Source organism: Anguilla anguilla, chromosome 16 (genome assembly GCF_013347855.1).
Source record: "Anguilla anguilla isolate fAngAng1 chromosome 16, fAngAng1.pri, whole genome shotgun sequence".
In the NCBI taxonomy this organism is placed as follows: Eukaryota; Metazoa; Chordata; class Actinopteri; order Anguilliformes; family Anguillidae; genus Anguilla; species Anguilla anguilla.
Window position 1 is genome coordinate 18,858,533 of NC_049216.1, and position 24,202 is coordinate 18,882,734.

General features: G+C 50.2%; 1 protein-coding gene across 1 annotated transcript in view; it reads right to left on the reverse strand.

The window, feature by feature from the left end:
- Nucleotides 1-24,001, reverse strand: part of smad3b (SMAD family member 3b) — a 32,762-nt gene extending 8,761 nt beyond the window's left edge. The window contains exons 1-5 of the mRNA XM_035396837.1: nucleotides 23,288-24,001; nucleotides 5,014-5,207; nucleotides 4,080-4,214; nucleotides 3,316-3,390; nucleotides 2,717-2,767 (exon numbers count right to left, since the gene is read on the reverse strand). Of these exons, the coding sequence (XP_035252728.1) occupies nucleotides 2,717-2,767; nucleotides 3,316-3,390; nucleotides 4,080-4,214; nucleotides 5,014-5,207; nucleotides 23,288-23,490 (658 nt within the window). The 5' untranslated portion in view covers nucleotides 23,491-24,001. The remainder of the gene's footprint in view (nucleotides 1-2,716; nucleotides 2,768-3,315; nucleotides 3,391-4,079; nucleotides 4,215-5,013; nucleotides 5,208-23,287) is intronic.
- Between the last annotated feature and the right edge of the window lie 201 nt (nucleotides 24,002-24,202).

Consider the following 24,202-nt stretch of genomic DNA (forward strand, 5'->3'; position numbering starts at 1 on the left):
CAGTTCCCCAAGGGGTGACCAACAAACCCACCCCCCCCCCCCCCCCCCCACACACACACACACACACACCATTCAGTCAAACAGAGTAAGTGCAAGTACAAATACAAGCTTGAGTTTGGAACCTCAGTGTAATTATGCTAACGTAGATTTGAGGATACCGCTCATAACATACTCATACCATAACTGCCTCTAACCTCCAAGCAACTTGTGTATGCCATTACGGGAACTTTCCCCCTGGAAAAATGGTTCGATTCCTGGTAACTGCTTAAGCTCAGAGGTCACAGAACAAACAGTGTAATCATACTATCAGAATCAAACACATACTGCGTGTAACATTTTCCAACCTTAATCAATTACGTTACTTGCTACTGTCACCAATAAAAATCTTTCCGTTTAACAAGTGTATCTCACATGCATTCAAAACGTGAAGCTAATCAGGCGCAGGGCTTCAGTTTACACACAATTACCCATCATTTACCAAATTTTCAGATGCGTTGACGGAAAAAGTAAGTCATCCGTCATTTTGAGGGACAAGGAAGTGGACTGTTCCTAAAACAACACGATTGCGGGCTGTAGCCAGCAGGCCTAATGCAAACCTAACGCTGGCTGCATTCTGATGCTTTCCTGAAAGACGGTCTCTGTAGTAGACTTGCGGTAGCTGTTTGGCAGTACGCGGAGTAGCCACCCCCATAATCCACTACAAATGAGTCATGACGACATGAAACTCTGCAAGGGAATGAGGCTTATTTACGATCGACCAGAACAGTCATGTTTCAAGATGGGGCAACGCATTTGGTGACAACATGGTGCATGTTAACTGTTAACAGAAATTCTAGGTACCTACTTAGATCATTAAAGCGGTCAGTGCAGATAGCTAATGGCTGGTACTTCTAACCAGAAAACTAAGACAAAAGGGTTAAAAATCAAGGACAGGAAAAAGGTAAGGGTGGACAATCGCTCCCGCCAAGAGAAACGGCTGAGGAAGCACTGGAACCAGCACATGTGCACTGAACACTGCGGTACTGAACCCAGGCCAGCAAGTATGAGAGGAAAGTCCAGACTGGGAAGCAGAGCAGGCTGGGGGGGGGGAGAGACAGAGACGGAGCAGCGGGCCGGGGTACTGCGCTACCTCCGAATGCGCCTCCCAGAGGCAGAGGGGAGGGAGCAGCGAGACGGAGGAAACGGCGAAAGAAGAGACGGAAGGGCAGGGAAAACAGTGACATCAGCACCTCGCTCGGGTCCCAGAAAGGCTCGGGAGGCCATCGGGAGCGAGATCCTCAAACTGCAGGGCCGTGTGCACCGCCCACAGCAGGAGGACCTGCGCCTCTGAAACAAGCGAGGCTAAACCAAAGCGCCCGTTTGTTATCTGCACAATAGCTGTGCCGGCGGGCCCCCTGCGACTTTCCGCACAGATGTAATAACCCACAGGATATTATTATTAATATGAGCATGGGCCGGCTCTGCCCTGGCACTGCTGTGAGCTCAGATGGGGAAGAGACAAAGGCTCCTTTCATAAGAGGCTTCCTCTGCTACAGCACAGAGGTCGAGCTTCTGAGAGCACAACTCACACAGCAGCACGTCTGAGTGTGTGTGTGTGTGTGTGTGTGTGTTAGTGCTTGTGTGCATATGTATGTGTGTAGGTGCTCAGGCACACACATGCATCCACACACATACAGACACATGCACATACAGACACACGCACATACACACGTACACACACACACACACACACGATAAATTCATATACACAAACACCTACATTCCTACATCACATACATAAGCTTGCTTACACATGCGCACATACACACGCACATGCGCACATACACACGCACACGCGCACGCACGCACGCACAGACACACGCACACACACACACACACACACACAGGCACACAGGCACACGCACGCACAGACGTGCTGAGACTCACAGCGCTGTCTCTCTGCTGTAACAGGCAGGACTCACACCCTCTAACAATTATAACGCCCTGGAGATTACAGCCTGCGCAGCCCACACCTGGATCACAGTGTTTTACACACTCACAGCTCTCCCTTCCCCCAGCATCAGGCTGCTGTGTGCACACGCTCTATTATTACCCCCCAGCTGACCAGAAAAGGGGCTGCTGAAAATACCCTTCAGCAGGCAAAGACCCTCTTTAGGATCAAATGAACCCTACGCCCCCATCCAGGGGAGGTATTTACAGAAATAAGCATCTGTGGGCCGAAGTGCCATCTGAGCACGTATGTCGAGCCTCACCAACTCTCGGTCACGCTGACCGGCCTTCTGTGAACTGCGCCCCTGCCTGTGACTCATCGCCTGTCCCCTAATAACGACACGCTGGGACCGGTCCTCCACCCAGACCCTCAAATCCCCACTTCAAACATTCGACCGCCATGGAACATCCGCGTTTTACGTCCGTAAAAATGAAGAATGCCAGTTTCTGCATCACTAAATTAGTTTACCTTAAAATTAACGGAAGCTTATCCCTCCAGAGGCCAAACTCAGATTTATTTCAGTTAGCCTGTTAACTTCAAGCACATTTCATGAATGTCAGGGAATCCAAATTTAAAAAAGGAAACCCACAGACAAACAAGAACAGACTGAATCTAATAAGGTGAAATGTTCTGAGACGCCCCAGTACTGGCTGTTTACACAGAGCACAATCGCAGGGCTGATCCGCACAGGCCGACAGTGTTGCCGTGGACGATCAGTCGCCTTACCCAGGTTGGTGTGTGCTGGAGAGACGGGGTTGGGCGACAGGTTTGGGGACCCTGTGAAAGAAGAGGAGGAGGCCTGTGAACACTAGAGCCAGCACCCAATCAGAGACCGCCCTCGTCTTCCAATCATTTCTCTTACATCACAAACACAGTTCAGCAGCTTAAAAACTCACCACGTAGCAAAGAAATAAATTAAACTGCAGTGAGTCAAGAGTTAATTCTGATAAAAAATAATAAAATAATAACAGCAACTATTATTATTATTATTATTATTACTACTTTATTTATGTAGCACTTTTCATACAAAGGTTAAAAGACCCAAAGTGCATCACAGACAAGCACATGTATTGACAAAATTGAAATGGATAAAACAGAAAATAAACTGATGAAATAAAAAATAATAACAGAACACAGTGATAAAAGGCAAAAACTAATTAAAGCTGTATTTACTGACTTCTTTTGGAAGGCCAGCAAAAAGAGCACTGCAATGATGGAGTCTGCTTGTGATGAAGGTGTATGTGAAGCTCTGAGAACCGGACTGTGCCCATGTGTTCTACACCCAGCCCTGCGTCTCTACCGCTTCAGTGAGGCCCAGGCCTTACCGGCGTCCATGCTGTGGTTCATCTGGTGGTCGCTGGTCTCCCCGTCCTCACTGAGGTAGCCTGGCGGAGGCGTCTCTGGAACACACACACACGCAGACACGCGTGTCACTTCTTAAAAACGCCCACACACACACACACACACACACACACACGCACGCACACGCATGCATGCATGCCGCCAGACAAAACCGGCAGGTCAACACGTCCACGTGCAGTGAATCAAGATCACACACTGCTGTGTCTACACCAAGCCCACCAAGAAAACACCCCACATACTCATATTTATGAACGATAGTTTAACAGAAACCAGCAGGAGCCCCTGAGAGGCACTTCTGCGAGTGTTTGGAATGTGGCTAAATCTTGCTGAATGCAGCTTGCGTGCATCATTCTGCTAGCAAGCAAGCAAGCTGAAGTTTCAAAAAGGAAACAGTGTCTGAATAGAACTTTCGTTAGGGGGACCCCCCTGAATTCTGTTTTTCGGCGTGTATGTGTGCATGTGTGTGTTTGTGCATGCACAGTGAGCGTGTGAGTGTGTGTGTGTCTGTGTGTGTGAGTGAGTGTGAGCGTGTGTGTGTGTGCTGTGTGTGCGTGGGTGCCTGCGCAGTGTGCGTGTGTTTGTGTGTATATATGTCTCCATACTGTGTCCAGCAGTACTGCCTCAGAACAGGACTCATTGTAAAAGCGTGCCCCCCTCAGCCCAGTCTCCTCCTCTGGAGGCCAGCGTCCCCTGCAGGCCACACAGGTGTGGAGCCACGCCCGCTCACCGGGGATGTAGTTGCTCTGGGGCTCGATGCCGGCGGGGAAGTTGGTGTTCTCGGGGATGGAGTGGCTGTAGTCATCCAGCGGTGGGAATTCACTGGGGATCTCTGTGTACCGAGGAACCAGGACCGGGGGCAGCACTGTGGAGGAAGGACAGACCGTGACCTTTCACACAGGAAACAAATCATTATAATAATGAGAATATCTTACAAATGTAAAAAATTGGTAAAATGCCACAAAAACACCAAATAAGACAGCAAGTAAATAATAAAATACAGCACATTATAAATACAACAAAAGACTGAGAAGGTTTTTTTAATAGTGGTATGAATATGCCACCACTGGTTCCTAACCCTGTTCCTGGAGATCAACCAACCTGTAGGTTTTCATTTCAGCACACCTGATTCAGCTAATTAGCAGCTCAGGGAGGTCTCTAGCTGTTGAGTGAGGTGTGCTTTGTTAGGGCTGGAGTGCAAACCTACAGAAACAGGGCCAGGAACCACTGATGCATAGGGGGCCCTAAAAGGTTCAGGCAGGCCATTTCAGCCATGGGTAAGCTTAGCCATCCATGGACTTTCAATTGGACACACATACTGAAGCAGTCTCATAGGGGTCACTGAGGGGCTGGGCCATGTGAGTAATATGCCACCCTGCCATGAGCAAGTCACCCTTTACAGAGGCCGATAACCGTCACGGGGGTCATCGACACAAACTCTCCATGGCCTTTCACACAGGAAACGGGCCGCCTACACTTCAGCAGCTCAGAGAAAGGCAACCACTCTGACCTTCAGCCTCAGGGCTGAGAGCAAACAGGCCCACCGCAGGCACGCGGCACGGGGGGGGTGGGGGGGGGGGGGGGGGACACTCCAGCCTTTCACAACAGGCCCACGCGTGTGTGCACACGCACACGCACCGAGCAAGCGAACCGCACCCACTCACCTGGCGTCTCCACCCTCTGGTAGTGGTAGGGGTTGACGCACACCTCGTCCTTCTTCATGTGGAAGGCGAACTCGCACAGCTCCATGGCCCGCAGCTCGTGGTGGCTCTGCAGGTCCGGCCAGCGCCACAGCCGGCAGTATATGACATGGGGCAGCCCCTTCCTGTGGGACACCTGCAGGCGGCCATCCAGAGACCTGCAGAGAGAGAGAGAGAGAGAGAGAGAGAGAGGATGACTTAACATTAGCAAAGGGCCAGATGCTGCTAGTTCAGCCCAGCTTCATCAGAATGGCACATTCAAATGGGAAGCCAGGGCTCGAGGACCCTCCCATATCATTCAACTGAAATCAGGTACATCGCTGGCAATACATCAGAAATGCCAATTAATCATTAAAGCAATGAAAGCATCACCCAATGGCGCCTTTTGCTGTAGTGAGGAAAACAGACTGGAGTGCAAATACCAAAAACGTGCCGCAGCTTGAAGTCAAAGCTGAGGAACTTCACAACCGGAGAGTTTTGTGCACTGTTACACACACAGTACACACATCAGCACTTAACTATAAAATGACCGTTAGAGTTTAAAATGCAATTGAGTCTCTTTCATAGAAGAGCTCTTACAGCAGTGTGTGTGTGTGTGTGTGTGTGTGTGTGAGAGAGAGAGAGTGACCAGACAACAGAGAACTTGTCCTGAAGCACAGAACTATACATAGCCTGGATATTTTCATTTGATATGCACAGTGCAGCGGATTGTGAGTGGAACTAATGGTTATTCAACCGTCTTCATTACAGAGAGAAGGCATGTGTTCAAGGCTGTACATTCTTAATGAGCGTGTGGGTAACATTTACATAAGCGCCGTTAGCCTAGCGGTGCTGTCATTGGCCCAGAACTAGCGCAGCTCACCGAAGCAGCACACAGCTGGAGTCAGAACGCGTTTCTGCACACCACAGACAAAAAAAGGAAGCGGTCTGCGTGGCCTGTAAACACCGAGCCACTTCCTCCAGCCTTCCACTCCACAACGAACCCCGGTAATACATTTAAAAAATCAAAACTAACGGGGGTCGAGTCAGCGCTCCGAGCCCACCGTGGAAGGCATGAGACCGCCCTTTACTGTGATGTCACGGGCCTCTGACCCCTCCGCCATTGGCTGAGGGGTTGGGAAGAGACACCAGATGACTCACTGGGCTTCATCCCCTTGCCCCCGGACCAGTCCCCTGGGTGAGCAGAAGGGCTGAGAGGTGTCCAGGGAGACCACAGCATTAGAGCACACTGAAGGGGCCCGTGTCTGCTCTGGGATGATCACCGCTCTGCGGGTCCCCTTTCAGGCACTGGTCAGTCTCCATTAGGGGCCACATTCCCTGCCCCTGCTAAGAGGACATATTTCCCCTGTAAGATCACAGATAATGATTTACAGGAACTGGTGGAGAGAAGAGCCAAATAGCCTGCACGTGCAAAAACACACACACACACACGCACACACTGCACTCATGTGAAAAGATCCTACCGCCTTATTTAGACAATAATCAGTGTTGCAGCTCAAATAAGCCCCCGCCCTCCCCACTGTGTTGCAGCCTGCAGAGCTAGACAGGAAGTAGGGGATGAGCAGCGACAGCTCAGCGCGAGCCTCCATTCACAGCGGCCCCCGCAGTGTGGGGGCGGGGCCGGAGTGTGGCGCTTCGGCGGGTCACAGCCTGCCCCTGCCAGCCGAGCGCTGGGGAAAGGGAGCACGCAGGAGCACGCGGGAGCCATCGATTCTCACCGGGAAAATTGGCTAAACAGCCGCTCTCAATCACAAAACTAATTTGACCCCCTAACCCCGCAGGGCAGGCCCGCCCTCTTGCTCCCGAATACCCGCCCCACCCCCCTGGCCTGCTGTCACCAGAGTGGGGAAGGGGGACGACTGAGATTTGGAGGGGGGGGGGGGGCTTAGCCCCCTCAGCTCAGACTGCCCCAATCTGCATCTCTAATCTGAGCACAAACATGGCAGGCTCCGGCACAGAGAGCGCCTGGATGTGCCAGCGGTCTGAGCCCCCGCCCCGCCCCCGCCCTGTGCGGCACAGGAACGCGGCCGCTTCACCGCGACACTGCGGGCAGGGAGCACAGCGCCTGAGCAGGGCTAAGCAATCAGCGGCTACAGCGCCCAGCGCCCAGCGCGCAGCCTCAAACTCAACTCCACTTCACGCCCCGGGGCTCAGATGGCGGCGTGATGTGATGTGTAACAGTGTGGTGGCGGGACAGTAACACCGCGCTGCTAAAGCCCACTGGCTTAGTGAACACACAGCTGCACCGGCGGATAATGCGTAAGCTCTGTACGTCACCGGGGAAATGGCTGCTCCAAGCAAACACACGCAAACTAAAACAACAACAGCCACAACAATAAAAAGTATTTATGAATAAATTAACTGATAATAACAATAACTCAAAAAATAATTATTATTATTATTACAGAAAAACATATGCTGAAAGGTTTTGGGCAATGACATGTCAATGACATCAATGTAAATTCCATCTTTTCAAAAAAACACATTTCAATGTAGGCCTAGATTTAGCTAGGTCTATAGGTCTAACGAGTCATGAATTGGGTTTGGTATCAAAACTCGGGACCAGGCACCGGTTCCCATAGGACCAGCAACGTTACCTACCGGACCGAATCGCAACGTAGATTTTGGTGATTAATTTTGATCTGTACTAACGTTACACTTGCATGGTCAACTCATTAGCAAGCTAGCTAAATAAACCTAGTAAAAAAAGGCAAAAGTGAAATGGTCTAAAGTGCGGCTGTATTTTAACTAGAAGGATTCAAACATTGGGATGTGGCTTTGTAATAAAAAAGATGTTCATTTTTGGCATCTGCTCATTCTTTTAAATAGACTACCGGTTAAAAAATGTCAAAATCAAAATATGAACGATACTCATCCCTAGTCATGAAACTACAGTAAGTTCAGATGAATTACGGACTGTGGTACTAGACCACTTGTGATGTAATCGACAGGAAAAGGAAGGAAAAATGCAAAATCACTAAAGTTTGGGGCTTTATTGAGTGGACTTGGGAAGTTGTTTGTGAACTCTGTCCGTTTACATGAGGTCAGAAGGTATAGAAGTGGATGCTCTTAAGGGCTGGGAGTCTATGCTCATTGTGGTTATTTCTGTAGGAAACCCTGAAATGTGCCAAACTCTCAATTCTGCATAGGTATGGGGCATGCCCCGCCAAGCCTGCCATCCCCATCAGCCTGACAGTTTAGTGGCATCTAATAAGGGTCGAGGGATCGGCCCTGTCCACAGCCGCACTCCACTGCAGAGGCAGCAGGGCACTCTGCAGCATCCACTCTGTGAGCGACACAGCAACACGTTCCACTGGAGAAACACGCTGACAGAAGCTTTGGTCAGTGCTCTTCCCACGGCAGCAAGCCAATACAAACAGGCTTGGTACAGACACGCAGGTACAGACGGGCTGCTACAGACAGGCTGGTAGACACGCAGGTACAGACGGGACCGGTACAGACGGGCTGCTACAGGCACGCAGGTACAGACGGGACCGGTACAGACGGGCTGCTACAGGCACGCAGGTACAGACGGGACCGGTACAGACGGGCTGCTACAGACGGGCTGGTAGACACGCAGGTACAGACGGGACCGGTACAGACAGGCTGGTAGACACGCAGGTACAGACGGGACCAGTACAGACAGGCTGCTACAGGCACGCAGGTACAGGCCGGCTGGTGCAGGCAGGCTGGTACGGGGTGGAGTGGAGCAGACGGATGCTTTGTGAGCTCAAAGGGGGAGGGAGAGAGCCTGGACTGGGACACGGACAAAAGGAGCAAGTGTGACCGTCTGAATGGCTTCACCGCCCCCGGTCTGGCCCCCACCCCTCCCCCCCACCCCCCGGCCAGATCGCCTCAGTGGCCCATGCGCTACAAACCACACTCGCTTCCCAAATTCTGCTACAGCAATCAGGCCTTCCAACAAAAAGAAGGAAGTTAAATAATAACGATAAAAAAGTGCTCTTGACAGCGATCCACAAGTGACATCATTGCCTAACCATGAGGAGGAAGGAGGGGGCCCAAACTGAGCAGAAGGGAGGGGGGGAGGGGGTAGGGGTTAGGGTGGTAGGGGAGCGGCTGAGGGGGGTGGGGGTGGGGGGGGGGTGGCAGACGGCAGTCTGGCCTGAAGCAGCGAGTCTCCTCGTCCAATAAAGCCAGAGGGCCCGGCCAAGAGCGAGTGAATGTCACGCTGCACAGCTCTGTCAGGGGAGGCCGGAAATCCCACTCACACTCCTCACCGGTTGCAACATCCCTTCAAGTGACACACCGTGTGATCCAGGCCCAGGACCTCTGCTTCCAGCCCATAAAACCCTGCATAAATCACACAACGCCAAGCACTTCCTCCTCTCCTTTTAATGCCCCTTGTGTGTCTCTTAAATATTGTTCTATTTTCCCCACGTAAATAAAAACGCCTGTAGCGTACGACTTTCAGTCCAGTCGCATTAATCACACCGCGTATGGACTTCATCAGACACTCAGCCCATACGATGCCCGTTTTCAATCTGTGTGAGTCACATTCTTTGATCATTATAAGCCGGTTTAAGAGACACTAGATGTGCCGTCCGGTCCTTATGGCGAAAGGGGACTGGATGTGAGGTGGAGGGGATGTTGAGAGCACACTGCCCTGCTGTAGTGGCACCGTACACTGCTCTTCTCTCTGTCTAAAGCGAGGGGGGGGGGGGGTGGTCCAGCTCAACCCAAAGTCAGCCACGAGCGTCCGGTTTACATGAAAGTACAGATAAGAGAGTGAAGCTTCTCCAACACCACAGCGTATGGAATGTAGCTTATGGACTTTAACCAATCATAATGATTCTCAGATGTTTACTGACTGACGAGTGTGAGGCACTGCGTGGTTATGAATATTAGACCCACCCACTATGAGGTTCACAAAGCTTTGCTTTCTCCCATTGCAGACAAGTGTCAATACAGATAGAGCTCCGCACAGGACATTTTCCTAGAACTCGCACAAACCAGACTTCTTACCACGTCGTCGTTCAGGAAAGGGAATTTCCACCACAGCATTGCCTGTCCTGTGCATTAATCAAACCATTGTGGATTTGTCATTCTCCATTTGTTTTAAGAGCAGAAGCCAGCTAATCTGAGTATGACTCAAAGAGCTTAACAATGTGAGAATGAAATCAGACCGGATCACTGTGAAAGAGGTTTACTGCACACTCACACTCCTCAGCAATGAGACACTCACGCGTGGTGGAGGAAAGACTCTCAGAAGAGGGGAAAGCCATCAAAAACAATGTCATAGGTTCCCACGCTGGGGCTTCTGCATTACGTACAACAGTAACCCAGGTAAAATACAGTGAAGAGTGCTTTACTAACATGGAAGACCTAGGCTGTAAAAACTGTAAGGACCCATGTCCATCGGAACTGATGCTGCAACAGCACTGTTTTTCTGCTAATGTTAACTAACAGGGAGGCTAACAGACACACACAGGGATCAACATTTTAAATTGTGGGTTGTTTTTTTTTAGTACTCATTTACGAGAATGTGAAGGAGAAACCACCTCAGTACAACTCCATGACTTTTACCTTTTATACACACACATGCACACAGACAGACACACACACACACACACGCAGACACACACACGTGGATTCACACACGTGGATTCACACACGTGGACACACATGCAGACACACACACCCGCGCGCAAACGCATGTGGACACACACACACACACACACAGAGCGTGGGTATGAGGATGCGTCTGACCTCTACCCGCACAGCGAGGCCGTTCTGAGAGAACCCCGCTCCCCCACCTAAAGGCAGAGGCCCCGCCCTGCAGCTCGTAGTACTGGCGTAAGCGATGACACGTGCAGCACAAAGCGGGCTTGTTGTCTCAGTACAGAGCGGTCATTCTGCCCCCCCTACACCCCCCATACCCCCTACACCTCCCCACCCCCCCCACCCCCCGACCCCACCCTGTCGATGCGGCGGCGGCGGCCAGAGCTTTCTAAACCTTCCACCCCGGCAGGCACCGCAAAGCAAACAGCAGCCCACACACCCTCCCCGGGGGCTCGCCGGGGCATTCCTGCGCGCTGAGTAACGCCTCGCACTGCGCACACACTGCAGCTGCGCAGCCCCAGCCCACTGCGCACACACTGCAGCTGCGCAGCCCCAGCCCACTGCGCACACACTGCAGCTGCGCAGCCCCAGCCCACTGCGCACACACTGCAGCTGCGCAGCCCCAGCCCACTGCGCACACACTGCAGCTGCGCAGCCCCAGCCCACTGCGCACACACTGCAGCTGCGCAGCCCCAGCCCACTGCGCACACACTGCAGCTGCGCACCCCACCCCACTGCGCACACACTGCAGCTGCGCAGCCCCAGCCCACTGCGCACACACTGCAGCTGCGCAGACCCAGCCCACTGCGCACACACTGCAGCTGCGCACCCCACCCCACTGCGCACACACTGCAGCTGCGCAGCCCCAGCCCACTGCGCACACACTGCAGCTGCGCAGCCCCAGCCCACTGCACACACACTGCAGCTGCGCAGCCCCAGCCCACTGCGCACACACTGCAGCTGCGCAGACCCAGCCCACTGCGCACACACTGCAGCTGCGCAGCCCCAGCCCACTGCGCACACACTGCAGCTGCGCAGCCCCAGCCCACTGCACACACACTGCAGCTGCACAGCCCCACCCCACTGCGCACACACTGCAGCTGCGCACCCCACCCCACTGCGCACACACTGCAGCTGCGCAGCCCCAGCCCACTGCGCACACACTGCAGCTGCGCAGCCCCAGCCCACTGCGCACACACTGCAGCTGCGCAGCCCCAGCCCACTGCACACACACTGCAGCTGCACAGCCCCACCCCACTGCGCACACACTGCAGCTGCGCAGCCCCAGCCCACTGCTCACACACTGCAGCTGCGCAGACCCAGCCCACTGCGCACACACTGCAGCTGCGCAGCCCCAGCCCACTGCGCACACACTGCAGCTGCGCAGCCCCAGCCCACTGCGCACACACTGCAGCTGCGCAGACCCAGCCCACTGCGCACACACTGCAGCTGCGCAGCCCCAGCCCACTGCGCACACACTGCAGCTGCGCAGCCCCAGCCCACTGCACACACACTGCAGCTGCGCAGACCCAGCCCACTGCACACACACTGCAGCTGCGCAGCCCCAGCCCACTGCGCACACACTGCAGCTGCGCAGCCCCAGCCCACTGCACACACACTGCAGCTGCGCAGCCCCAGCCCACTGCGCACACACTGCAGCTGCGCAGCCCCACCCCACTGCGCACACACTGCAGCTGCGCAGCCCCAGCCCACTGCGCACACACTGCAGCTGCGCAGACCCAGCCCACTGCGCACACACTGCAGCTGCGCAGCCCCAGCCCACTGCGCACACACTGCAGCTGCACAGCCCCACCCCACTGCGCACACACTGCAGCTGCACAGCCCCACCCCACTGCGCACACACTGCAGCTGCGCAGCCCCAGCCCACTGCGCACACACTGCAGCTGCGCAGACCCAGCCCACTGCGCACACACTGCAGCTGCGCAGACCCAGCCCACTGCGCTCACACTGCAGCTGCGCAGCCCCAGCCCACTGCAGCGCAGCTACCAGACCTGCCCCTGCAGAGCCCTGCTGCTGCTGCTCCACAGAGACACACACACACGCTACAAACAAACAATAGACACACTACAGATACACTACACAGATACACACACACAGAGACGCTACAGTCACACTGCAGACACACTACACATGAACACACGCACGTACACACTATACACAAGCTGCCATCAGTGACATAGCATGCTGGGAACTCAGACTGGACATTGGTCCATCACCATGTGCCTGTTACAGGCTGGCACCGCCAGTACTGGCACCAAACTCCCCGCCAGTGGCTGCCAGGTCTCCCAGGAATGCCGTGAAACATCTCACCGATCCATCTCCCCCTGTCAGAGATGACACAACCACACCTGGCACTCGCCACAGCAGCCTGGACAGTGCGCTGTGAATTACTCCAAATGGCACGTTCATTCACAACAGCTTCAGTGCGCTAAAACATGACTGCTCAATTCAAAACACTGCACCTCCTGTAGCAGTTTCACTATCTGCTCATTGAGAATGCAGGGTGAACACTGTGCGCTACTGCTCAGGCCAGCTCACCACGCACATGCTGAAACCATGCATCGGCTGGAGGGATCCTGTACTGGCACAAGCTGGGATTCACATTTTTGTCAGGCAATTCCCTCAGACGCTCAACAATAAAAATCTCACGGGGTCGGGTTTCACCCGATGGCCAATTAAAAATGGCCTGTCCTGCGACGGTGTGGTGGGATCTGTCAGGAGAGGCACAGGGGAAAAAGAGAGACAGGACAAGCTGTACTGTACGTGAGCAGAGCACGTAGCGCTGACCGAGAGACCCACTCAAACACAAGCAAGGCAAAGAAACAGCCCGGAGCTGGAGGCAGAATCAGCGCTCGAGGTGCGCACTGGGCTGAGCAGGCTATAAATAAGAGAGGAGCAGCAGCCACAGAGGAGCAGCAGAATACACATAAAAGCAACGTGTTCCCTTCCACTGCGTTTCTCCACAGAGACACAGGACATTGAAACGACTGCTGCTTTGAGCTTCTGCAGGTGCATGCATATAAAAACAGAAAAATGACTTCATAAGCTAAGAGCCTAATGTAGAGGGGAGGGCAGGTGCAGAAAACGATAACAAATCTGTGTGCAGCCTCTTTTTTACACATTAAGCCAATGCATTTCAATTACTAAATTCATAACTAAATTCACCATATATGTGAACCATAATCCACCCATGATATCTTTACGAATAAAGGTATAGGTTACCTAGAGTTAAGGGGTATAAGCCAAAATGAAAGGAGCCCTCCAAATAAATTATCTTAAAAATGTAGTTACACACCATTGTGAAAGTGTGACGAGACTCAGTTTGAAAGAATATTATGTTACACAGACTGACGCCAGACAGCTAGGGAGGAAATCGACAAGACGAACAACAGCAATTGAGCTATTGGGCCGATCACATAACAGGAAGAAAAACCTGCATGGTGACTGCAGTGTGTTTGTGCGTGTGTGAGAGAGAGATAGAGAGAGAGAGAGACAGAGAGAGAGAGGGAGAGAGAGAGGAGAGAGTAGTGGGTCTCTAAGTCTGACTGTCTGTATGTATTGATTTCACATTTCAGGTGTTTAGCAGACGCTCTTATCCAGACAATCCACTTATACAGTTGGGCATTTTTACTGAAGCAATTCACGATAAGCACATTGCTTAACGGTACAGTGGCAGTGCCCCACCTGAGTATTGAACCTGCAAACTCTGAGTCACAGGCCCGGTTCCCTGAACAGTATACTGCACTGCAGTTTCCACTGGCATATCTATCAAACCAGAGAAAACTCCTGTAAAAAGCCGAGGCACATTTCATACAGTTTATTTACCCACTGAGAAACACAGCATCAGCACAGCACAACCATCACAGATGCATATTGAAAGCCTGAAGCAACAGGTGTGGAGGAGCCAACAGCACACTATTATAAAAATTGATGCAATTATGTCATTAAGTACAATGGGAACATTCAAAGACGTACTCTGACAGGCATACGAGATTTAAAGGACGGCAGACATACAGTATGTGCTGTATAATAGTAGGCCTAAACATTTAAACTCTGAACAGCAAGCAATGGACAAAAACAAACACAGTAAGAATCTCTTTCCTTGTGCCTACAAAACCTATGAAAGTTCGCACCACATGTGATGGCTAAAGGCAGAGGTTTTCACTGAGGAAACCCAGTGTACTTCAAACGTTTTGAGGGTGTACAAGTGTGCTATCAAACAGGCTGTTAGCTAATGATCAAACCGAATAGCCAAGCCCATAATGAGACAGAATGAGAAAGGAAGAAATTCCACAAGTCTGAGATCCTAACGCAATCGCTTTTACTCAACAATTCAGAGAACAAAGGTCGCGGGCCTCCACGATTTACCCAACAGCTCCAAACCCTGCTTTCTGTACAGCCATCTAACCGCTGAGCTCCATCTAACCGCTGAGCTCCACCTAACTACTGAGATTCCATCTAACTACTGAGCTCCACCTAACCACTGAGATTCCCTCTAACTACTGAGCTCCATCTAACCGCTGAGCTCCATCTAACTACTGAGACTCCATGTAACCGCTGAGCTCCATCTAACCACTGAGCTCCACCTGAGATTCCACCTAACCGCTGAGACTCCATCTAACCGCTGAGCTCCATCTAACTACTGAGACTCCATCTAACCACTGAGCTCCATCTAACTACTGAGACTCCATCTAACCGCTGAGCTCCATCTAACTACTGAGCTCCATCTAACCACTGAGCTCCACCTGAGATTCCACCTAACCGCTGAGACTCCATCTAACCGCTGAGACTCCATCTAACCGCTGAGCTCCATCTAACTACTGAGACTCCATCTAACCGCTGAGCTCCATCTAACCGCTGAGCTCCATCTAACTACTGAGCTCCATCTAACCGCTGAGCTCCATCTAACTACTGAGACTCCATCTAACCGCTGAGCTCCATCTAACTACTGAGCTCCATCTAACCGCTGAGCTCCATCTAACCGCTGAGCTCCATCTAACCGCTGAGCTCCATCTAACTACTGAGACTCCATCTAACCGCTGAGACTCCATCTAACTACTGAGCTCCATCTAACTACTGAGCTCCATCTAACCGCTGAGCTCCATCTAACTACTGAGCTCCATCTAACTACTGAGCTCCATCTAACCGCTGAGCTCCATCTAACCACTGAGCTCCATCTAACTGCTGAGACTCCATCTAACCGCTGAGACTCCATCTAACTACTGAGCTCCATCTAACCACTGAGCTCCATCTAACCGCTGAGCTCCATCTAACCGCTGAGACTCCATCTAACCGCTGAGCTCCATCTAACTGCTGAGCTCTATCTAACCGCTGAGCTCCATCTAACCGCTGAGCTCCATCTAACCGCTGAGCTCCACCTAACTACTGAGATTCCATCTAACTGCTGAGCTCCATCTAACCGCTGAGACTCCATCTAACCGCTGAGACTCCATCTAACTACTGAGCTCCATCTAACCACTGAGCTCCATCTAACCGCTGAGCTCCATCTAACCGCTGAGACTCCATCTAACCGCTGAGCTCCATCTAACTGCTGAGCTCCATCTAACCGCTGAGCTCCATCTAACCGCTGAGCTCCATCTAACCGCTGAGCTCCACCTAACTACTGAGATTCCATCTAACTGCTGAGACTCCATCTAACCGCTGAGCTCCATCTAACCGCTGAGCTCCATCTAACCGCTGAGCTCCATCTAACCGCTGAGCTCCATCTAACCGCTGAGCTCCATCTAACTACTGAGCTCCATCTAACCGCTGAGACTCCATCTAACCACCAGCTGACTTCATATAATATGTATTGGGAAAGCAAATATTGTCATATTGACAATAATATGAAATATATATATGATATTTTGGCCATAATGCGCAGGCCTACACAGAGCTCCTTCTAACCGGAGATAGCATTTCTCTGTTTAACAGTGTGGCCGTACAGCCATGACAAGGAAGGATGGAAGACTTGAAATCCCGCTGGGGGAAACTACGAAACTGTTCTGTCACTTTCTTATTGACTTGCGTGCCACTGCCTCATCCCACAACACGTGTGCACGCCCACACACACACATACACGTCACAGCTTACACCAGAGAAATAAAAAGGCCAGCACATTCATCTTCTGTCAGAACACACACACACACAAACACTCACACACACTATCAATTCCACAATGCAGTGGGAATCCCCAGCATCAGACCTCTCCCTCGTCTCCCCCATCCTACGCTCCGCCCCCCTCCCACCCCCGCATCACTCACCAGCTCGCTCGCCTAAACAACCTCTGCCTACTGAGTCAGCACACCCCAACGTGCACACACCCAGACACCCCCCCCAAGCACACATGTGCGGACAAGACAGGATCCCAGGCCTGGGCCCAGGGCCAGCTCCTGCTGGAAAGCCCGGGCCGCTGTAAGTTCAGGCGGGTGGAATCCACCGCTAAAGGGCGCCGGCAGCTACCAGCGCAGAGCCAGCGGAGCCGTCTGTAGCCTCCTTCCGTCCACACACACAGCCACCACCCATTCAGAAAGAAACAGACCATGAAACTACACAAGAGAGTGAGAGGGGCCGCAAGGACTACTTCCAGCGTCCCACTGCCACACGTAAACATACCCAAAACTAGACTGAGGGGACCTTCGCTCGGCGCGCCAGGAAAACAATCTTACTCATCGTTCCCGCACACGAGCAGAAAGCTCGGCAGTGCCACCGCTCTGACGCCCGTTTCTAAAGGCTCCCTTTAATTACGGGACACACTTTGCGACTTTCAAATGTTTATCCGGTGAAAGCTAACCTGTGGTCAAGCGATGGTCGCACTTTCTTCTTTTTCCCACCAGTGTGCCCTCCTAACGTATTTTTTCACATTATTCAGACGAGGGAAAGGAGGGGGTTGCTGCACATACAGGGATGGGAGCACAGGAAGCCACGGCAGGGAATGCAGGCCCCACTCCACGGCCGCACAGGGGAATTTCCACATGAGCCGCGAGCCGGAGGGTCCACATAGTCTTTTCGGTTTTGAATGGAACAAAATTGTGCCAACAGAGAGAGAGTAACTGAGAGAAAGAGAGAGAGAGAGAGAGAGAGAGATGGAGAGAGGCTGAGAGCACGAGAACCGCACTGCAATGCCACAGGCCCACTTCGGAATGACTATCACTGTTCTCTGCCCCCAAAAGCCACAAGCTACGCAGACTAGTTGCAGCCCCGCCTTTGGCTTAGTCACTTCAGACGTCATATCTAGATTATATTCTCCCTCAACTACAATGCCTTCAAACAAAAAGCAAGGCAAGAAAGTCTGCAACAAACATTTGAGAACCACACATCCTAGAGCTCAGAAGCTCTGACACACTACAGCCTCTCACTGAAAGAAACCTCAAGGAAGAAAAACTGGGTTTCGACAGACGTAGTAAGCACATCTTCAAAGAAGGGAAAGATCAATCAATAATCCGCTGAAACCAGAACGATTGGGAGTCTCTACATCACATGGTCTTCGTACAAATAAAGGTTGAATTCTCACTTCGTACACCTCAAGGGTGCCAAAAAATTTGAATGTGGTCAGCGTGAGGTGCGGTGAGAGTAAACACAAGGCCCCGCGGGAGTAGCAGCCAGCCAATCCTCTATTTTTGTGCCCCCATGTCAAATCCTTATTTTGGCTTACATTTCCTAATAATAGATAATAACAAGCCATTAACACAGATTCCGGTTCACAGATTTGCCCAAGTTGCCCATGACAAAAACAAGGCCTTTAGTTCAAAGGGTATATTTAGGACTGATCTGCATATGCACAGGAAATGGAGGAGGAGCACTTTCTGTTGGTTACGAAGAGCCCAGAATCCAAACACTTGACCATGCTTTACTCATTTTGTTCTTAACTAATGAAAGCTACTACACTCTTGGGCAACAGCATCACCACTTTAAATCTTTTTCAGCTGTATTGTGTAACTGCACATGTCTTGTTTGTGAGTGCACACCAATACATTTGAACTCCTGAAGTACATCCTGTTTTTACTTAGTGCTTTTTTGTTTAGCACTGTGTGATGATGGAACTGCAAAGTTAATAAAGTTCCATTCACAGGGAAAATTAAGTGCTTCTAACCTAATCAAAAACTGAGTAGTGAACAGTGACCACCTCTGCAGAGAAAGACCCTTCACATTTCCATTTGCATGAACTGCAGTCTTTACCATAAATATAACGCCTAGTTGGGGTGTATTCGGACCTGAATACCCCATTTGGAAATGCAAGATAATGCTTTATTAATTAATATTTCTTCCTGAAGTTGACCAATGATATTTGGAAATTTTTCTTTTTTAATTTTTGGTAAGTTGAGGAAGTACAGAAAGGAACTTGTGATTTACAGAAAAAAAAGTGAACATTAAATAGAAATGAGTCACACTTCCCAATGTCAAAAACTGGAAATACATATCTTGCTCTATAACTGCATTTTGGTTCCATCTAAAATCATCCAATAGCTGCTTAATGACTATAAAATAGTGATTTTTCATTTTTTTTAAACCGGCGCTTTATAATGCATTTCTCGGCACACTGACAGATGCATTAATTAACAGTGCAGGAGGAGGTTAAAGCTGAGCTGGGCTGTCAGAAGCCACCAACACTGCAACTGCTGTTCACCTCCCAGTGTCTGCGCACTGACACCACGCCTCGCTCGCCTGCTCGCCCTGAGCTCGCCGCTCGCCCTGTGTGTCCCTCCAGCACTTTCCTGCTTTCAGTTTCTCTGCAACTGCCACATAACGTGGCACTACATTCTTTTATGAAATTAATTACATCATACAGTTAATATAAAAACAGTAATGTTTTTGATAATTCAGGAAGGTTATTATTATTTGCCAGCAGTTGTCAACTACTGACAGGTTAGTACCATGCTGTGTCTCATTAGGTGCCATCTTTTGGAATGCCAAAGCAGAAAAAGCACTGAGATCTAGCTTACAGTTGTTTGGCTAGCTCATAAAACAATGTACAGCTGAAAATGAGAGCCTGGAGTAATGCGATTAACCATTCTAATAAATAATACAGTGTGATTTACAACACTCACATGCACATGCCCAACCAGACCATACCATTTCACAAGGTGGTAACTTCCCTTCACTTCACTTTCCAAGCCCTTCCACATCCAAACCAAAACACACTCTAATCCAGCCAACTCCTCCCCTCTCAGGTCAAACGGTCAAACCACTGGCCATCATCCCCAGCACAGTCAACCCATCCAACCATGACAAATGAGATTCAAACCAAGCAAAATTACAGGCTTGAATGTGGATTTAAATGGCCGAAAAGAGTAGAAGAAAGCTGCAGCCATCTTGTGCACGATACTGATGCTCCATGCCAGTAACCAGCCTAGAAAGAGCAGACTGCAGGCAGCAGCCAGACCTGCAAACACCAGCTGACCTGGCCAATCAAACACCTCTACTCAGTCAGCCAGCCAGTCTGAATACCCCACGCTGGAGCGCAAGGTGTTGAGAGTCTTGAGACATAGAGTAAACAAATTCAGACTGTAATTATGTGAGCTGAGAAAAGAAAGAAAAATAAATCTATGTTGAAACCAGACTTGTGGGTTTGTCTTTGTTTGGGAATCGAGAAAGTGATTCCACTGATAAAAACAGCAGCCATGTGTCAAACACAAGACCTATCACAGCGAGGCTGTTTATGCAAGTTATTTTCTGTCTGTACTTTTTTGCTTTTAAAAATAGGATGTTGTTGTCATGGTGATTACCTTTTGGCCAATGTGAAAGCTCCCTGGCTGGGCTCGGGGATGAAATGTAGGCAGACAGACAAACAGACTCTATATGGCTCATCGTGGTAAGCGCTGCTCTAGGGCACTGATGGCCCCATGGTCCAGCATCAAATCCAGATCGTGCCAGCGCTGACCGCGGCCAGCGGCCCCGTAGGGTGATGCACAAGTGGCCCTAGTGTCACCCAGAGACGGAAGCGTTTCAGGCGGCCAGGATAGGGGCATCTCATCGCAGCTCTGCTGGACGGTCGGGCACCCGCAGGCTCCCCAGTGAGGCTACACGTGAAGCCTGTTCCTCCAGTGTGTGAATCGGGGACAGAGGCTGACATCATGCGCTTCAGAGGAGAGCACGCGCCTGCGCTCTAACGAACAGACGCCAGAGGCTGCAGCGAGCGCTGCGGTGTGAGCATGTCTGGGTATTCCAAACCGGCCAGCAAGAGGGGGAAAAGCATATAAAAACAAACATTCACCCAGCAAAAAGGAGGAAGCACATCAGCTGCATAATTCCATTTCAGACGACACCCGCATCTGATCGCTCTCTGGACCTTAGTGACCGGTTAACAGCAGTGTTTTTACCATAGAAAGCGAGACCTGGCAGGCCCCAAGGCAGACCCACCACCAGCCTGAGCGCACCACCCCCAACTCGGACCAGCGCCAAGCAGCGTGCCTGGCGGGAAAGTGCCCAACCGCCAACAGTCGGCAGCCGCTTTGGCACTCGTTTGTTAAATATTTCAGCGGAGCACTGCAGGGCCAAGAGAGCGCGTCCCGTCTGCCGAGCACAGGCTGCAGGGACATGCCGCGCTGAGAACGAAGCAGACAGAGTCAAGCTCCCACAATGCAATGCTGGTCCTCCAAAACACACTCAGCAAAACAAATCTATAAACCTTATTTAAAAGCCTTGAAGATAACTATTGCATTGTGCGTTTCTCTGCTTTCAAAAATGGAATTAAATTTGGGCTCAGGCCAGTCGGCAGTTTCACAATCCCCTTAACAGCTGACACAGATGCCAACTTCCACACTTCCTGCACCATAAAAGCCACAATAAAGAAAATAAGTCCACCACAGCATATTTCTCAATGCAGGAATGGCACAGGAAGTTAAACTGTTTATCGTGCACAACAATCAAGAAAATTACCCCATCAGGCAGGGGTGGGTCCTCAAATTTCCCCTTGTATGTTTAGAATCCAGGCAAGTTCCAGGAAGCTCCCTGACTTAAGATATGTGAGCTGCTTCAGAAGAAATGGCTTAAGTAGCCCATATATCTACTTTTAGCAGAAATAACATCTGGCCCAACAAATCAGTAAACTGTAGAACAAAAACAGGCAGTCCTAGATTGACTGAAAATAAATGATAGCCACTTTATATATACAAGAGTATGAGGTACGGAACAGGTTACAAATTGTAGTGATTCTGGTGAATCTTAAGAAAATTTTGAATTCCTTTTTATTGTGGGTACAGCTAAAGGTGGCTTAATGCACGAGGCCAGACACCAAATATGTATATATATGTGTGTGTGTGTGTGTGTTAAAAACAACAGAATCCACCGCTGAAACCACAGTTAGCGAGGCCACGTCAAAGCTAGTCATTCTATCTACTATAAGACGTGTGTCCAAGCTACTGTGGAATTATTGTGACAAGACTGTCCGCATACTGATGCGTGACTGCCACCCATTAATTTATTGTCAATATGCACACACTGGTCAGTAATATTCGTCAAGTGAATTGCAAGGTGGGCTGCCTGCAACATTGTGTTTACCACAGTTTACGTAATGAATAATATTCCAGAGAAACCAAAGAAAACCCCATCACTCAATTCGCCCGGGTGCGCAGTCCGCTAGCTTGCCAGCAAGTACAGTCACATTCGTCAATCTAGCTTGTGTCCCAGATAAAGCGCTTATTACATAACTGTGCGACACCACTGCTGTTTTGTGCTGGGTTTGCTCTGATGGTACGTGTAAAAAAACAAACGAAAACAGCCGATTTAACTAACGTTAGCTAGCCAACTGTACAGCCGAATTGATTTAACTTCATCTGACTACCTTGCTGGCGAATGTGACCGAACATTTTCACGAACGCAGCTGTGTAGCCATCACCTGTCTGGCTAATATCGCCATGAGCGTTAGCAGCCTGCTAGCAAACTAGACTAACATTAGGTACTATATTATAAATGTACATGAATATAGACAGTCTAACGTTACAGGTAGTTGACATGCCAGCTGTAACAGTCTAATGTCTCTCAGCTGATATGGAAGCTATATAACTCACAACCATTAGTGATATCTTCTTAGCTAAGTTACTTGAGCTTTTCGCATGGCTTTTAAACACTCTGTCCCTATAAAAATCTGGTACTGAGTTAAATTAGCAAACTGCAAAGCTAACCAACTACCCTACGTTACCATCTTAAGCTCGAGTCAAAACATGGATGCATACTTTAACATGGCAGCAAGCTAGTTATATACTAGCTACGCTTTTCCCAGCTTCATATTAATACAACGTAAACTAGTTAGCTAGTTACCACTAAACACGAACACATTTGAAGGTAAACAATAGTAATACAGTGCTACATAATATGAATATAACGCGAGCAAAGTGGTCTTCTTAGGGAAGAAACTCTTAATACAGAACGCAGCCAGCTAAAATGAGCTAGCGCGATGGCAAAATCATTACAGTCCACCTAGACTAACGCAACGCAACTAAGCTAACCAGCGACACAGTACAAATATTTATATGATATGATCAGAACTTTATCTTAGTGGCGAGAGTGATACCGTTGGCTTGCCCGCTAAGTTATTGCTAGCATCCTACGCTTACAGTAAAATTACGTCTGTCAAAACAGTGGTAGCTAGGACTCGGCATGCATGCATTGATCCGCGGTTGTGGCTTCGGTCGGATACCTCGGTATGGTAATGCATTTCGTGTTGATATTCTGCGTGGTGATGGCTTTTTCCAGCTCATCCAGTTGACCAGTCTTTTTCAACTTCTTCACGAGGCTTTTAACCGCCTTTTCGCACCACTTCTCTTCTTGGCCGTTCTGTTCTCCTTTTTTCCAGCCCAAAAGCCTTTTCACAATCGGGGGAGTAAAAGGTAAAATTGACATCTTGAGCTCAGTAAAGTCCTCCCAATTTTGAGCAGTCTTTTTGGGTTAAAATACAGCCGTAGTCCTTTGTATTTAAAAGGAATAATTCAACGTATACAATTGAGTCAAACTGAAAATTTATAGGACGCACGCATGCACTGAAAACTTTCCGTGCTCGAACGCTCAACCCGAACACAGCTAGCAAGCTAGCAATAGGTTTTCGCTCTTCACTACTCGCAGTTGCTCTGTTGTAACTAGTAGTAACAATCCGCAGCGAAACGTAGTTCTTTCTCGCTCACTCTTAACTCACGCCTCATAAATGAAGCCATCGGAGAACTCCCTTATCAGTCGTCAAGTTCATTTTTTAGGCAGCGCAAATAGCAAACAATAACCACAAGGGCTGGGCTGTGTCCTGAGCGCAAAACTAGCTACCAGCTACAAAGTTTGGCTTTGGGTGAACGGTTTGAGGTGACGAGTCATCCGCTTTCCTCACTCTGTGGTAATGCGGTGAAGCGCCCACTGAAGTCTATTTAGAAGTCTGCCTCAAATGCAAATTTTAGTACTACCCCGTCCTCCTCTACAGACTTGGGACTACGAAAGAAGCAGAGCATTGTACTGCCAACAAAATGTGCAGCGTCTGCAATGCACGGGTCTCCCATTGTCTGCCCGGCGGTTCTGTGTATAGGCTGGGTCACGGTTGTTAAATTGAAGTAGGGGGCTTCGAGAGAAGTTG